This window comes from Pseudorca crassidens, chromosome 19 (genome assembly GCF_039906515.1).
Source record: "Pseudorca crassidens isolate mPseCra1 chromosome 19, mPseCra1.hap1, whole genome shotgun sequence".
Classification (NCBI taxonomy): domain Eukaryota; kingdom Metazoa; phylum Chordata; class Mammalia; order Artiodactyla; family Delphinidae; genus Pseudorca; species Pseudorca crassidens.
Genome location: NC_090314.1, coordinates 13,563,560 through 13,580,674, shown reverse-complemented (window position 1 = coordinate 13,580,674; position 17,115 = coordinate 13,563,560). Strand labels below are relative to the sequence as shown.

The 17,115-nt window shown below is 56.5% G+C and overlaps 1 protein-coding gene across 2 annotated transcripts in view; it reads left to right on the top strand.

The window, feature by feature from the left end:
- The first annotated feature begins 454 nt into the window (after positions 1-454).
- Positions 455-17,115, top strand: part of PITPNM3 (PITPNM family member 3) — a 91,238-nt gene continuing 74,577 nt past the window's right edge. Inside the window, exon 1 of one of the 2 annotated variants that reach the window (XM_067714007.1) lies at positions 455-551. Coding sequence is in view for 1 of the 2 variants with exons in the window: in XM_067714006.1 (XP_067570107.1) it covers positions 1,289-1,310 (22 nt within the window). In the remaining variant the exon portion in view is untranslated. Of the gene's footprint in view, positions 552-1,191; positions 1,311-17,115 lie in introns of those variants that run through there. The other variant, XM_067714006.1, reaches the window with a different exon arrangement.

Sequence of the window (17,115 nt, the reverse complement as noted above, 5' to 3'; positions counted from 1 at the left end):
ACCCTAAGGGTGGAATTATCCTTTTCCCTGGAAGGCGGGTGTGGGACAGGGTGTGTGAGGTGCCTGGCTACAGACGGTAACTGGGCTTTAGCTTCCCAGGTCCTCAGAAGGAAGCAGAGGGCATCTTCTCAAGGGATGGTTTGGTGGGAATTGAAAGGTCATCTGAGAACAGATACCCCTTAGCCCTTTCCAGCAGCTGAGCCAGGCAGCCGGCTTTGGGGATGTTGGGAGCTGCCAAAGGCTGGGCAGACATCTGCTGGGCCCACCGACCTGGCCCAGCCTTGAGCGAGGGAGAGGACTGCTCTCCCCTGGGGCCTCCCATCTGGCTACCACCCAGGCACCACCGAAACGGCTGGCCTTCTCCCGCCCCCTGCTGGGGCTGGGCTGTGAATCCCCGGCTGCCCCCAGGCAGAAGCCACAACCCCAGCCTCCCCAGCCTCCGCTGGGACTGTGCACCAGGATGTCTGCGTCCCAGGTGTGGGAAGCAAAGGGGGCTACAGCTCACAGCTAGGCTCCTGGCCTCCCCAGACTGCGCCAGCCTGGAATCCCAGGTGGGCTTTACGTGTATTTTACAAGTTCCTTTAGAACTAAGGGCACAGAAATCCCTTCCCCTCTGAGGCTAGTTCAGGTCCAGGTTGTGGATCCTAGAAATGATAGCCTGGAGTTGGGGCTGATGGAGGGGTCCATCTCTTGCCTCGGATCCCTGGAGACGCCTCCCTCTTGGCTTCGCGGGAGCCTCCCGGTGCCCGTTCTTCCTTTCTCTCTCTCCTCTCTGCTCTCTGTCACTCTCCAGGTGCCAGGGTCTCGAATCTCCTCCGAATTTCTCTCCCCCTCTCCCCGTCGGTGTTTCGGCCCCAGGGGTGTCTCTAGCGCCCAGTCTCAGGGGCTCTCGCCCCCGACTCGCGGTCCGCGTGCGCATCTCCGCCTGGACCGCAGCGCCTCAGCGTCTCTGCGCCCGTCCGGGGCTCGGAGCGGAGCGTTTTGGAGCGGCGGCAGCGGCCCCGGGCAGGGGTGCGGGCCCGCGGGGGCGGCGTTGGGCGCCTTCCTCCGTCAGTCCTTCCCCGGCGGCGCGGGGGGGCCGGCGCGGCTGCCGCTCGGCGCCTTTAAGGGAGCGGGAGGGAGCGGCGAGGCGGCGGCGGCTGCGGTGGCGGCGGCCGCGGCGAGCGGGGCGGGGGCGCGGCGCGCGGCGCTCGGAGTCCGCTCGCGGCCGGAGGCGGCTGGGCGGCCGTGGCCGGGCTGGGAGCCGCGAGGAGAGCGGGCAGCGCCGCCGGAGCCCGCCGGCCGGGCCATGGCCAAGGCGGGCCGTGCAGGTGAGGGCGGGCGCCGGGAGGGCTGGGCCGCCGGCGGGGGGAAGGACCCGCGCGTCTCGAGCGGGGGGCGCCGGCCCAGGTGAGCCCCCGGCGCAGGTGGGCGGAGGTTCCGGGCGGGCTGAGGGGGCGGCGGCGCGGCCGGCCCCCGGGAGAGTGGAGAGGGGGCTCCGCGCGCCCCGCGCCCTTCCTGCGCCCCCGGTCACCTCGTGGGACACCACGTCCCCTCGCCACCGCCCCGCCGGAAAGGGCCAGGTCTGCGGCGCCTCTGTCCAGCCCGGCGGTGGGGAGCTCTCGCCGTCCTCCCGAGGCCCTGGGCAGAGCCGGGCGCGGGGACCGAAGGCGAGGTCCCGCGGCCGCCGCTCCGTCCCACGCCCCCCAGCGCCAACCAGGACGCGCCCCCTTGTCCGGCCGCTCGCTCTATCCAGGACGCGACAACCCCCCCGCCCCCAGCTCAGTCAGGAGACCCAGATTTCTTCTGAGGAAGGAGGGGTGCCCCGCTCCGCACCGGCCAGTGAGCCGTTTCCCCCCTCCCCCCTTCCGGACCCTGGGAGGCAGAGCCTCAGGTGTGGAGGTCTGAAGCGGGGCCTCTTCTGGGGTCCCCAGGGCTCTGCCCTCCCCCAGACACAGGCTGTGTGGCCCGTGGTGTGAGGGAGTGGGCCTTAGTCATTCGTTCATTCATTCAGCCAGACGATCATTCGCCAACATCTGCTTTGTGCCAGGCCCGGAGCTGGGCTCTGGGACCGGGAGGTGGTGGAGACTATATTCCTGTTTGCGCTCTCCGGGCCCATGGTGCCTTGGGAGGGCGGTGGAACGACGGTGGCGGCAAGCCTGGACACAGCAGGGCTGGCTTGGGAGGCTGGCATGTGTAAATCTACCGTGAACTCACAACCAGCCTGTGACGTTGGCAGGTGCCATGCCATCCCCTTGGACTCGACATTGGGCTGGCACGAACCCCACCCTCTACCCACCAGCGAGGACAGTGATGGCATGAGTGTGAGTTCACCCCTGCACACACTTGGGCTGGATACCGCTGGGCTGTGTCAAGCCACTGCCACCCCACAAATGCTGCCCCAACCAAGGGCCGGGTCTGGATGCCCCTGTACATATGCTGGGGGTGTGATATGGACGCCTGAGAATACACTCCCGTTCTGTCCCTGAGGAGTCTTCTTGGGGTGGGGCTGGTTGTGTGAGACAGCAACTACGGGAACACATGTAAACACCCCCTTTCTCACTTCCCTCCCCTTTCCCCCCAGGCAGCTGGAAAAGGCTGTCTCCCTGGGTACTTACCCAACCCCCTCCTCCCATAGGGCACATGGCAGGGTGTGTGTCCCGCCCACTGCCCCCGCGCCTCTGCTGCCTGTGTGTGTGTGTGCAAGTACATGCACACCCCTTGCACAGATCACCTGCCCGAGAGCACTGTCATCACAGCAGCAGTTAACAATTGCTGCCTGTCCTAGGTATCAGGCAATGTGCACAGCCATGCCGGGAGACAGGAAGTGTTACTCTTCCCTTTTTAAAACATCTGGAAACAGGTACTCGGAGAAATAGCTCCCTCCAGGTGGCCCAGAGGGTCTGGGCAGAGCTTAGATGTAGACCCAGGCTGTAAGGACTTCGAGTACTGGATTTTCTCCATTGCTACCCTCGTAGGTTGCCCCCCTCACAGAACAAAGATGCGGTTCCGGCCCCTCCACCTTGGTCTGTGGGTGCATTGGTCTCTAGACTGAGAGTCCGTGGGAATTTGTTCCAGTGACGGGTGAAAAACTGCTCTGCTTTGAGCATCAGTGCCTGGTGTTCTAACATTTTGTCTTTCCTGCTGCAGTTTCATGCTTGGCCCTTTCCCTCAGGGCAGCACAGACTCCCCTCCTCTGTGGATCAAACCGCCCAGGCTCTTTTCTCCCACCCTCAGCCGCCCCCGCAAGGAGCCTTTAGGATTGACCCCAGCAAGATGGGATTGCTCGTCCTCTTCTTAGCTCTTCCAGGCTCCTTTGCATTTTGTAAAGGTCCCTTCTCTTCCTAAGGCTTCTAAGCTCGCTGACTTGAAGGCAACTTGTGGTGATGTGTGCATGGATGGCAAAATCTGTGTAGGATGGACTGGTGAGCTTTAGAACAAAGGGAATCCTTGGAGGTAGGAGCCCCAGTCCCTCTCTTTACAGCTAGAGAAACTGAGGCCCAAGGAAGGGCTGTAACTCAGACAGGAGTGGCTATTCAGGACCATCTACCGTGGATGGACAGGCTGATGGTCAGTCAGAAATGATCAGGCCTTCACTCTGGTGGAGAAGAGGGTGCTGTTAGAACCAAAGGAGGCTGAAGGCTGTGAGAAGCTAGACTGTGAATGAGGGAGTGTGCTCTCTGACCTGTGAGGTGTTCCGTCTAAAACTGGTCAGAGGAGCCACTGACTGGAGATAGGGGTTTGGGCCTCAGGGCCACCATAGGGCATGACTCCAAGGTCATCACTTTGTAGTCTAGCGAAGGCGTCCCAGACCTGTGCAGTGCACAGCCTGAGCAGCCAGCCATGGCCATGTCAACCGTGTCACACAGGAGCTGAAGGAAGGCAGTGAAAGGGACTTCCATGCTGCCAGGAGAGCCCAGGTACAAGAGAAAATGTAATCAAGTCCTAGAAAGGATTGGATAAATGGCAGAGGGTGGATCCCCAACGGGCGACTACCAAATCTCTGGGGAGATCTCAGCACACAGAACAGGATCGTTATGGTGCCCCGCATCCAGTCTTGAGAGAAAAGGCAAGAGGAGGAGAGCCATTGGTCCTGCCCTGAGGGAGCGCTCCGCCTAGTGGACAAAGGAGGAGAGAGGCCTACCTTGGGGATGAAAGTGCAGCAGGGAGGTGAGGGCTGGCAGTGGGGAGGGGCCGGGAAGCGCACAGCTACCCATGGCGGCAGGCCTCAAGTGCAGTGCAGACAGAGGGGAGGCCAGTGGCGGCTTGAAACAGCGAAGGCTGAATGTCTCTAGAAGTTGGGCCTTAAAGGCTGGCAGAATTTGGACAGGCAGGTGGCAAGGGGCAGGCTTCCATGGGCAGGTGAGGCTAGGAGGGTGGGACGGGAAAGGTGTGGGTATGGCGGGTGGGAATGGGGGGGAGAGGAGGTGCCCAAGAGTGGCGAAATCTGTCTGGCTGGGGTGAAGCATCCCTAGGGGGCTGCAGAAGGCCGAGAGGAGCTCCGGAGAGCATGGGGGATGGGAGGGTTGTGTAAGGCTTGGGTGTTTTGGGGGTTTTTTTGCGGTACGCGGGCCTCTCACTGTTGTGGCCTCTCCCGTTGCGGAGCACAGGCTCCGGACGCGCAGGGTCAGCAGCCAGGGCTCACGGGCCCAGCCGCTCCGCGGCATGTGGGATCTTCCCGGACCGGGGCACGAACCCGTGTCCCCTGCATCGGCAGGCGGACTCTCAACCACTGCGCCACCAGGGAAGCCCAGCTTGGGTGTTTTGACAGATCCCTCTGGCTGCTCCTGTGGGGGCAAAGCGAGGCCAGCCTGGCTGGGCTGTCTTAGTTGGGAAGAGTTTGTGCTGGTTCTTGCCAGCCGCACGGCCCCTCCCTTCCTCCCTGGGCCCCTCTACGCCTCCCTCCACACCCCAGCAGGTTGGCAGGGGTGTCTGCCCACCCGGGGGCAGGGCAAGTGGAAGGCCGTGCTGGGCAGGAACAGAGACAACAGCCAAGAGGGTCTTGGAACCTCTCAGGCTGGGCCAGGACCATCTGGAGAGGCGGGGCTGGGGCCACAGGGCTGGGCCTTCCAGGCTGGAGGAACCAGTTTATTTGCTGCCAGGTGTTGACCTCTGCTCTGAGGGGCGGAGCCAGCGGGCTGGACTGTATCAAACCCAGTAATTCAAGTGAGTAAAATACTGATCCTATAGTGGCAGAGCTGAGAGGACGCTTCCAGAAACTCATGTTCAAAGCCCTCACCACGAGGGGACATTGAGGCCTGCGGTGTGGGGTATTTGCCCAAGGCCACAGAAAAAGGTGGTGGCAGAGCTGGCCCCAGAACCTGTGTTTCCAGAGTTTTGGCCGGGACCTTGTTCTGCTGAGTCAGCCGCCCCCTCACATCCCAAAGCCAGACCTTCTTCTGGGCCCCCTGCTTCACGGCTCCCAGGTGGTGGCGTGGGGAGTGGCCAGAGCTCTCAGAGGACAGAGCATTTGGAAGCTTGGGAAAGGGACCAACTCTGGGATTCTCAGGACTTTGCGGGGGTGCCAGGAGATTTGAGGCACGACTCAGAAACTCCCAGGCCGAGGGTGCTGGATGGCTTCGCAGTGTTTCTGGGGAAGAGCATCACGTTTCTGCGGGGAGATTGCAAATGCACCTTTTCAGGTTCCGAGGGAGAAGGCTAGGGCCAAATCAGATGACCGTGTCCCAACTCAAGGCCTTTCTAAAACTCTGCCCCCAGGAAGCCTTCGGGGCCTTCCATGCAGTCGGGGAAGTGCTGGAGCTTGGGCCAATCTCTGGTTCCTCTGCTGAGTTACGTGTCACAGCAGCCGACCTGGCAGGCCCCAGCAGGCCCCAGATCGAGACCCTTTGCTGCCTCTTAGCCCTGGCTGTGGTTTGGTGTGGAGTCAAAGACAGCACAGTTAAAACAGAGTCCTACCTCCAGCGCGTGAAGCCCCAGTCCTAGCCGGTGTTCGAGTGGTGGAACACAGGGTATGAGGACATGGCTAGGCCCCCCTTGCTGGGGCCATGTCTGTGTCGGACTGGCCAGAAAGTGGGATGTTTTCTCGTATACATCTTAGTATACAGTGGTAATTCATGTCTAGAAGAGGCTTGGAGATCTTCTGGTCCTACCTGTTAATTATGCAAGTGGGACACTGAGGCCAGAAAGGCAAAGAAAGGGTTTTTCTCTGAGCTCTAGTGTCTTCAACGACAGAGGGTGTAAACTCCCAAGACCAGTGAGGCTTTGAGGACTGGGAGCTACTCAGTAGGCTCTGGGTGCCCCCCAGAAATTCTCTGGGATTCCAGGCTTGGGAGAGGGAGGGAGAGCGTCAGGGATTATCATCCTGGGGACAGTCTGGCTCATTTTTTGATAGCAGTCAACATGCTTTACTGTCCAATGGCACGGCAGCATCTCTTTGAAGTAGGGCTGATGTTGTTCCCATTTTATGGATGAGAAAACTGAGGCCTGGAAATGTTAAGTGTCTGGTTCTAGGGTCACACATAAAGTCAGAGGCAGAGCTGGAATTAGAACTTAGGTCTCTTCTCTTGGATTCAGCATTCCTAGGAGTTGGACTGTGTAACAAAGAACAGACCAGGCTCGGTCACTGATTGCCCTTGAACTGCCCCTCCGGTCTCAGTTTCCTCGTTTGTAAAAGGGGAATGGGAAAGAAAGAGTTCGGGGGACAGGACAGCTCTGAGTTTGCTCCAGTTCAAACACTGCTCTCTTTTCCTTCTTGGCCTCGCTCCCCACTGGCTTTACTGTGCCTTTTGGGCCCTCACCTCCTCCCTTCTCCTCCCTCACAAGGGTGGTGGGGATGGGAGGACAAATGGGAAGCTGGGCACCGGGACATGGAGAGCACCTGCCTCTTCGGGGTCCCGGGGCCCCAGCCTACCACCAGATCTTCAGCCAGGAGCCACGTGGAAGGGTGCGGCCAGGGCCCCCAGGGGAAGGGCTGGGGGGGGAGGGGGAGGAGAGAGTGCATAACAGATGAGTTTGGAAATCAAATGGGATCTGAGCTCCCCACCCACTCCCTCAAATCTCTTTATACTCCCTCTTCTACAATTCTTGTTTTCTAAAGAGAAGGGAAATGCTACACTGCAGCCCCTTTCGCAAACGAATGGGCGCCTTAGTGAGTCACTCCGGAGGTAAATGCCACCTCCAGGGCCCCGAGTCTGCCTGCCTGCGGAGGCCTGCAGAGCCGTGTGGCCACCGGGGGGCGCGCGTGTGAGGTGCCCCTGCCTGTCAGCGGCTGTGGGTGAGCGCTGGGTCCCTGCAGTGGTGCCCCACCCCGCCTCCTCCAGACTCTCCGCAGGGTGGCATGCGTGAGGTTCGCTCGCGGATGGGGTCACGGCTCAAGCTGGGGCCCGGCTGAGGCTGGGGGTGGCACGTAGGAACTCGGGCTGTGACCTGAGTGTGGGGTGAATACAGGACCTGCGGGGGCGGGCGCTGTGGTCCCGGGGCGGTCAGGGCTGGCAGGGGGGCAGGTGCTAATGCATCTGCCTCTAGAAACCGGAGTTCTGGGGCGTCAAGCTGTTCTCTCCAGGTATCCTGGTGGAGGGATGCGTGTGTGCCTGTCTGGAGCCTCATCTTCCGTTTTGAGGGTCAGCCTGTTAACTTGCAGACCTGGGGCAGGGAAGGCCAGCGAGGAGGTGTTCCCCCTCCTAGATGACCCGTTGTTCGGGAGGGAGGGGAAGTAGCCGTCTGTTAGCTGGGGATGCCAAACAAGGGTTGAAAGCAAAAATAGAAGCGCATTGGGTTCTGTCTGGGAGGGGCGTGGAGTTCTGGAGGATCCGAGAGGCCTCTTCCGAGCTGTCTGCCGCCGATGCTGTGTTTGCTCGGCTCCGTGTTTGCAGAGCACGTCATGTCCCGCGCTCCTGACCTCCTCGGGGATCTAGGTGTGCAGGATCCGGGCTGCGGGCTTGAGGGGCTGCAACTGTCCCACGAGTCTGTCTTTGGGAGGTTTGGGGCTGCTGTGGCCATGGTCCAGCTTGCTGTCCTCCTGATCAGAGCTCCCTTTGGCCTGCCATACCCGCCCCCCCGCCGCCAGTCCTCCAACTTCCCACCCCCCCCGTGAGGCTGGTCTCAGCTGAGCAATTCTGAAATCATCCCTTGTGGTAAAAGGAGCTATTTTCAGCCTTCCCATTACTGCCCAGTGGGGGGTGGGGTGGGGTGATGTTTATCCCTTTGCTGCCTTTTTCTCTCCTTCTTGTACAGTGTAATCTGGAGCAGCGGTGAGAGCATCACGCAGCCCTGCCTCCGGGGTCCCGGCTGGCAATTCCCGGTGCTGTGATTTGGTACCAAATGCGGAGCCTGGGGCAGAGGCAACCCTGGGCCCCATCCTTGCTCTGTAGTCACTCCAGAGTGGCAGGTAGCACAAATGGCCGGTCGGAGTCACCTTGGCCCTGGCCGGTGGGGACAGCTCCCCTACTGCCGCTTGCTTCAGGCCAACGGTAGCCTTTGGTGACCTTACCAAAAAGCTGGCCAGCTCCTCTAAAGGAGCCCCCAGCATCCTCCGCTGACTCTGTGACCCTCCCCAATCTGGTCTCCCCATGCCCTGATTGGATGCCTGGGTCCCTCCTGGTCTCTTGTTCCCTGCTCCCCTCAGTGGGTCCTGGGGTGATCTGAAGGGGCCCCTCTGTCCTGTCTTTTGGGCTCCCCCGCCCTCCTGAGGAGGCTGCAGGTGGCAGAGCCATCGGTGGTGAATTGGCAGGTGCTCTGGGAGCTCCCTTTAGAGGCAGGAGAAAACCTCTCCCTTATGGAGCGAGAGTCTGGTGGGACAGAGTCTGGTGGGACATCTGGGGCTTGAGAGAATTGTTCCAAATAACTCAGAACTGTTGGGAGCCGAACGGGCAGAGCAAATGAAAGTACGATAGATAGCCAAAGCTATTAATCACTAATTCTCTCCTAAATCAGGTAATTAATGGGCATTTAAGAGATACCAGCAGGTCTTCAAAAAGCACATTTTTTCCCCAAAACGACTGGTTGGCCCAACTGTGTCCTGCTGGGAGACTGGGGTTGTCATCCCACCCCCAGGCCACCCCCAGGCGCAGGGAGCATGACGGGAGGCAGGTCCCGTCTGAGCTTCCTTTTTGGCACCGCAAAGAGGGGCCGGAGCCCTTCTGAACTGACCTCCCTGGGCTGCCGTGAGGGTGATGGGAAGCGAAAGCCATGCAGATCCCGGGCAGTGGTGTAAAATGCTATACAGAATTTAGTGTTAGCTGTGAAAATAGCCCTGAAGTTATGGGACACAGTGCCTTGATTTTGCCCGGTGCCGTTTACGGCCAGGGTCAGGCGTCAGTCGGGGGCCAGAGGCATTCCTCTGCTTTGAGTCACTGCCGACCGCGTGTCTGGGTCTGTGACGGAGTCAAGGCTTAGTGTGTGGCTTGGCCTGAGCTCGGCTTCATGGCCTGGTTTGAGATCAGGTCCCAGTTGTTCTGTGATCGGGGTTGTGACTTGATCTGTGGTCAGCTCGAGGTTAGGCTGTGGTTGAGGTCAAGGTTGGGCCATGGCTAGTCTCAGGAAAATTCAGCCTCGGTTCTTGTGTCCACCCCTGGACTGATGGAGCTACGTGGGTTCCCTGGAAGCTGGATTCCTTCAGGGTCCTCCGGGATCTGGACTCCAGGTGCTGGGAACCCCAGCACACAGGCCCTTCTGGGACTCCTGGCATATGCCCTGAAACAGCCCAGCACACGAGCTCATCAGTGGCGCTTACAGCAGTTTGGGAGATAGTTAGGACATGTTTCTATAGCAACCAACCCCCAACCAGCACTGGTTTCCTTCAATAATGCCTTTTTCTGGAAGCAGCTTCTCCTGGCCTCTTGTTTCTCCCTGGGTGGCCCCGTAGCCCCTTGAAGGCTGAGCATGGGCTGGTTGGCCCTGATTGGTCTGGTCAGACTCATCCTGACCCAGAGAGGGGGCCTGAGGACATTCCCTATGGGATACTTCCCTGAGAGGGGGCCCTCCTGAGATCTACCTGGCGCTGGGCCATGCTGAGTGGAACAAGAGATTTCTCTGTGGCCAGCCCTGGGCTGGAAGAGGCTATGGGCCTGGGGAGGATTCCTACCAGGTTTCTGCCTGGGGGAACCCACAGCCCAGTGGGACAGGCAGGCCTGGACCTAGTCTGCAGATTGGTGCTCTGATGGGCACAGGTAAAGGATGTCATGGAAGTACAGAAGAGGCAGGTACCCAGACCAGCACTGGGGTCAAAGAAGGCTTTCAGCTGGGGTAGGGTGGGGATGGAGGGTATTTCAGGTACCGGGAGGTTCAGGAGCAAAGTCTTGGAGGGAAAGAACATGGTATGGGCTGGGGTGGGGGGCGAGGGGGGGCCCTTCCCAGTGACGACGTGTTGCTGGAACCCAGACTTATGCGTGGAGGAGCTTGCAGACAGAGCAGGCCCTGGCCTTAGGTAGCTCAAGGTTTGGGGGGCAGATAAGACACAGCCCCAGGAAGCTGCGCCGGTGGAGAGGAGAGAAGGGCCAGCCGTGCACCAGGGGCAGCCCCAAGACTGTCGGGGCTGCGGAGCTTCCAGCCTCAGTTCCTGCTCTGCCCTCTGGGCTCCCATTCCAGGGGCTGGAGAAGCAGAGGGGCCCACTCTTGGGAGCTCCCACCTGTGAAAGGACCAGAGAAAGGCCCGTGGATATCATGATTTATTTATGTTATTTAACAAACCCTTTTATAGCACTGAGCGCCAGGCACCGTGCCAAACCTTCTCCAAATATTCATTCACGTAATCTTCATAGCAACCCTGGGGAAGACTATTATTACCCCCATTTTACAGAGGAGGAGACTGAAGCACAGAGCGGCGTAGTGACATTTATTAAGATCACCAGTTGAGAAGTGGCGGAGCTGACAGTGAGAGGAGGAAGGAAGCCAGGGCTGCGGGAGGAGGGGCAGAGAGGAGGTGGGCCTTCAGAGACCCCCAGCCTGCCAGTAGGAGCCTCACTCAGACTCTGCATCTCTCACTCTGCATCCAGCAAGTGGATGGACCCCTGGGACCCCAGGCCAGAACTGTGAAGTGTGATTCTAACGGGGCTCCCACTGCCCACGGGACGTCTGGCAGCCTGATGGTTTCCGCAGCATTGATTGTCAGTAGTTAGACCCAGATGCTTGTGCTTGTAGAACCTGCCATCCCCGTGTGTGTGTGTGTGTGTGTGTCTGTGTATGTGAGAGAGAGGAGACAGAGACAGACTGGAGACGAGGGACCTGCCTGAATGAGCCCACAGCCGAGCTCTTTTCTCCCCCTCGGCCCCGTCCTCTTCCGAGGCACAGATTGATGGAATCCCGCAGGCCTGCCAGGCCGTGGTTTCAGATGTGGCCTCAGGCAGGACTGGGCACCGAAGCTGCGGCCACACTCACGGGCAGCAGGCTCAGAGCCAGGCAGCCCACCTTGGCCAGCTCAGAGGTGCTTGTGACTCCCTGGAGGTCTGGAAATTGGTAGGTGTTACTTGAACACCCACAGGGCCGTGGCTGTCACAGCAGACGCCTATGTCCCCTCCCTTGCTCTGATGAGCCAGACTTCTTACTCTTGAGGAGAAGATTCTGGACCCAGCGTCTCTTGGAAATGGCCCGATTGCTTTGACCCATGTCTCTACTCCCTCCCACCCTGCCCCAGCCTGGCCAACCCTGCCCACCCTTCCTTTAAGGCTCAGCTTGGGCCTCCTCCCCCAGGAAGGCCTCTGGGCCCTTCAGCCTGCAGGGTGTCTGCCTCTGGGAGGTCCTGTCCACACCTCTGAGACGAGGTAGGGGTGGCATTGAGCCCAGAGTCTAGGCTGCCCACCCCTCCTTTGTCCTGTGCCCTGTGCAGGGCTGGGCCCCAAGGCTGGCCCCCAGGAGCCAGGATTGAGCCCATTCCGCCCTGTCCCCAACTCCTTCCTCCTGGGCACCACCTGGCCCAAGGTCTGGCCCAGGGAGAGTCGGCCAATACCCACCTCCCTCACTTTACTGTGCCAGGACTTTCCTCACTGAAATGTCTTTCCCCTCGGACTGGGCTCCTGAGAGCAGGGTGGTGACTCCCTTCTGGTGGGGCTGACCCTCAGGCCGGGGCTGCCCTGGGGTCCCCGGTACTGGGCAGGGTACCCACTGCTGACTCCTGTCCATCTGTCCATCTGCCTATTCCTGCATCCCTGGGAGCCAGGGCCAAGGTGGGGAAGTGGGTGACCTCTGGCTGCACCCACGCTGGGGAGACCCAGGCCTGTGACAAGGTCTAGGAGACCGCACTGGACCTGATGGCGGTGGGTAGATGCGCCAGGAGAGAGGGTGGGGTTGGCTCCTAGCAGCCCCTCCCACTGCAGGCCCCCCACCGTACCCCGAGCTTTGCTGGGGGATCAGCGTATCGTGGGGTGTGAAGGATCGTTTGTTTCTCTCTGGATTGCCGGGAAGGATTGGGATATTCCCCTTTCTCTTTTATCCTGACTTAGAGGTTTTTTTTAATTTGGCCATGCCTCAAGGCATGCGGGATCTTAGTTCCCCGACCAGGGATCGAGCCCACGCCCCCTGCATTGGAAGCGCGGAGTCTTAACCACTTGACCCCCAGGGAGGTCCCCTGATTTAGAGTTTTGAATAAGTGTGGTAGAGAAGGTGGGACAGAAGGAGTCTGCTGGAAGAAGTAGGCCGAGCCTTGGGGTTGCGGAAGGGACGCTGCAGCCTGGGAAGGGAAGAGAAGAGAAGACCTGGGCCCCGTGCCCTGAGCTCTGCTAGAGAGCACCCAACATGGTGGTCCTGAGCACAGACCCTGGAGTCATGTGGACCTGGCTTCAAATCTTGCTTCCATCGCTTATTAGCTTTATGACCTCAATCGAATGACTTCACACCTCTGAACTTTATTTCCTGAGCTGTAAGATGGGGATTCATGACACCCACTCCACGAGGCTTGGTTAGGATGACTTTAGATAATACCTGTGAAGCAGCTAGCAGATCATTTTTGTTCATTTGCTTGTTTGCCAAACACCCCTTGGCCCTCTTTCACCTGGGACCCTGTACGGGACACAGAAAATGCAGAGAGGTGGAGGGCAGGGACCCACCTCAAGGAGATTGTGCTTCTGGGCCTTTGCCCTTGCTGTTCTGGGATCGTGGCACCCACTTCTCTGACTCTCAAGATCACGTGTGGCCTTTAGCAACCTGACCTGTGCCCCCTGTCTCTTGGGAGACTTCCTGACCCTCTTGGGCATCTGTGTTTCCCTCTTCCTGAAGTCTGCAGGTGATAGACGCTGGGTGGAGGCTGGAACCTTAAAATCCACCTGTGCTGAGCTCCCATCCGCAACAAGCAGGCAACCCCCTACCTTATCCTAACCCTAAGCTTAACCCTAATCTTACCTGGTCTGGCTTCATTTCTTCTCTCACCTCCCCTTACACCTGTCTCCCCCTCCGTCACTTGTTCCAGCTCTTATCACAGGCTCTCATCCTTCTCCTCTGCCTGTCCATCCCACACGTGTGTGCCAGGAGCATGCATACACATACAGACGTACACACTCACGCTTAGCATGTCTGGCTGTGTCTCATCATTCAAGTCTCCACTGATCCGACACCTTTTCAGAAAAGTCTTCCCCTCACACCCCTCCCAAGATACTCTGTCTATCACTGTTTTCCTTTTTTGAAGTATGATCTTTGCCGTTCACTGAAAAGCCTGCACCCTGAAGGAAGAGATGAAGGGAACATCTTCCACCCAGAACCCAGGTGACGGCTGCTTCTTAACATGATCCATTCTTATAGGTTCTTTTTTACACCAGGGTAGATAACCGAGATCTCTCCCTTTCCGGAGGTTGTTTGCAACAAGGGAGGAACTGTAGCAGGTTTAAGCAAACTTACAGTGTGTATTTAAAAACCAGTGCAGGTATGCATTCTGAAAACAAAGAAGATAAAAGTAAACCAGATAAAAGATGCCTTTGAAGAGAAAATCAACTGTAGATGTCTGCCGCAAAGGAGAGTCAACAATCAGGTGAAGGGTTCGTGTGGAAGGAGAAAGAGCGCTGGTTCAGCGTTTATAACTTGAACAGGTGACAGAGTTCTTTTGATGACGGGGCCGATCGCCCTTGTCATCATTCCTCGGTGGATGTACAGATCCACGCGTTCCTGCCTGTCTATTCTCCAGGCTGTAATTACACTCTGAAGTGTAGTCTGTAGGAGACACTCAAGGAAGGAGGACGTGGTGGAGGTAGGAAGGGACCGTTTTACTTTCTTCCCAGCACTTTCTCCTGCTGAAAAGATCTTTGCTGCTTCCTTGTTCCAGGTCTGCTTTCCCTGCCCACTGCCACCATCACCCACACCCCGCAGAGTGTCCGCACTGGGAGGGCCCCATGGCCAGGCCCCGCCCTGTCCCTCTTATTCACCTCAGTGTCCCTAGCATCTCACACAGCGCCCTGCAGGATGGACAGCTCCCTTTGACACCCAGAAGCTCCTTCCCTCTCTGCCCACCTCTAGCTGGGAGAACATCTCCCTCAAATGGAGCTGAACTGGCCTCCTGCAGCCTTCCCTGCTGGTGGGTTCTCCCCAAGGCCAGCCCGTCACGCGTGTTATGGGTGTTGCGCTGACCTAAGATGATGGCGGCCTGCAAGGATGGATGTGGTGGTGGGAGTGAGGGAGGGACAACTTCCAGAGCTCTCCTCTTTTCCTCAGGCTCCAGCACACACTCTATTTAGGAGGGAGAGGTTGGCAGGAATATCCTTGCCCTTCTTCATTCTCAGGTGGAGTATATACTGTACAGGTATGAGACCCACCATTACCAGGACCTTCTTGCTGAACCCTCAATATTCAAACTCAGGACCCAAATCGACTCAGATACAGCTTCAGACAAACCCATCGCTACTTAGACCCTTGCTGCTAACCATCCCAAACTCAGGAGCCAAGTAGATGAGGCTGACATGACTGTCCTGAGTACCCAGATTCTTGCTTTCTTAGTAATGGAATAGATTTGGACAGCAAGGGATATTTGCACATTAATATAGGATGCCTGATGGTTTTTATACCTTTAGCATCTATAAAAGGGATAGGTTTAAAAAAAAGGGATAGGTTTATATGAGAAAACATAAAATTAGTGTAAAATCAGGAAGTTTAAGTGATTGTATTTTTTGAATCACAGAAATCTTCACATACATTTGATTTATACCTAAGCACTTCTTTATTTTATTTTGATGCTATTGTAAATGGTATTGTTTTTCAGATTTCAAATTCCAGTTCATTGCTGACATACAGGATTGCAACTGACTTTTGAATTTTGATCTTGTATCCTGCGATCTCGCTATACTCAGTTATTAGTTCCAGTAGGTTCTTTTTTTGTAGATTTTGCAGAGTTTTTGTTTTCTAGATAGACAATCATGCCATCTGAGAATAAAAGCAATTTTGTTTTTTCTCTTCCCACATGTATACCTTTTATTTCTTTTTCTTGTCTTGTTGCACTAGCTAGAACTTCCCCCACATACATTTGGGAAACGGTCCCATATCCACGTTAGAAATACTCAGTTATGGTGAATCTCGATTCTCAAACTCCCTCGCAATAAATCCAGGGGTCACGGGCAGGAAATTGCTGATCAGCCTGTCATGCCATCCACACTGTTGGGTGAGAATCAAAAGCTTAGAGGGTCCCCACAGAGAGTGTATGGCAGACCCAGCTTTACACCTAGAAGCGACTCCCAGGTCAGTGTTCCCTGTGGCCTCTGCCTTTTCTGTGTTTCAGAAAGTGCTTTTGGCCTGGCTCCAAGCCATGGAGCTCAAGCTGGGTGTGTGTTTGGGAGTTTGTGGTGGGTGGGGCAGAAGGGACAGGCAGGAGGGCTGTGTCCCTGGGCTGACCTGTGCTGGCCTCTCCCTTCAGGAACAGTTTACGTTCTGAGATCTGAGCTCAGGGCAGGGAACAGTGCCAGCATCCTGCAGGGTGACTCCGTGTGGGGAGCTGAGGCTGCAGCAGATTTTCTGAGGACTGCATCGTGATGGGCATTCTAGCCATGGCTGGGGGAATGCCCACCTCTCACCGGTTCATGCATATCTACTATGTGCCAGACTGGCTCCTCAAACATCAGTCAGAGTTGAAAAGTTTCAGGGGAAAGTCTCTGTCAGATTCCTTATTGCACAAATGGGGAAACTGAGGTAGGGGCATTGCTGATGCAAGAACCCACATGTACTGGATGGCCAGGGCCGTACGGAGGAAGACGTACCTTGTGTGCACGGCGATTTTACTGTTTTCCATTGAATTAAGATGCAGTCAATTGTAAGACGCGTCATTATTTTCTATACCCCAGGAAAGAATAAACAATGCCAGCTAAATGAGGACATGCCATCATGTAAGACACACTCCAATTTTAAAGATGTTGAAGTGTGAAAAAAATGTACGTCTTAGAACCGATAAGATGAATTTATAAAATTAATAGTCATATGGAATTATATGTGCAGGGTAAAAATTGAGTTTTCCCTGCTTCTTATCAAATTCTACTCTGTAGAGATAATCTCTATTGATGTTTCGGTGCCTGTCCTTCCAGACATTTTAACGCATGTGTGAGTACATTTGTATAATAACTACTGTTGTGAACACTTGCTATATGCTAGGCCCTGTGCTAAGCACCTCGATGTATTTTATTTCATCTTTACAATAAACTCATCGGGCAGGTATGAGCTTTCCTCACTTTATAGCAGAGGAAAATGAGGCACAGAGAGGTGAAGGGACTCACTTGACATCACACAGCTTCTAAGAGGCAAGGGCCTGAGCCTGAATCTAGGCCTCTTCCAACCTCAGACCCTGAGTTCTTAACTAACGTGCTGTACATACCCTCAGTGTGCAGGTATAAGTATATTTTTCAAAAATGGGGTCAAAAGATACCTACGATTCTGGGACCAATGTGCATTTTTTTTCTTCTACCCATACTCCGTGGGCATCTTTCCATGTCAGTACATAAGGAGCTACTTGATTTTCCTACCAGTTGCAAAGAATTCCCCTGATGACTGTGTATGAATGTATGTCTGATCCTCTGTGGATGGACACCGGGATTTCTTCCAGTTTATTAGTATTACCAGAACACTAAGATGATCAACTATATATTGCCATCTTTGTATACTTCTCTGATTATTTCCTCAGGAAAATTACCAGGTCAATTTTCTTCTAACACTTTTATTTTATTTTATTTTTTTTTTTGTGGTACGCGGGCCTCTCACTGTTGGGGCCCCTCCCGTTGCGGA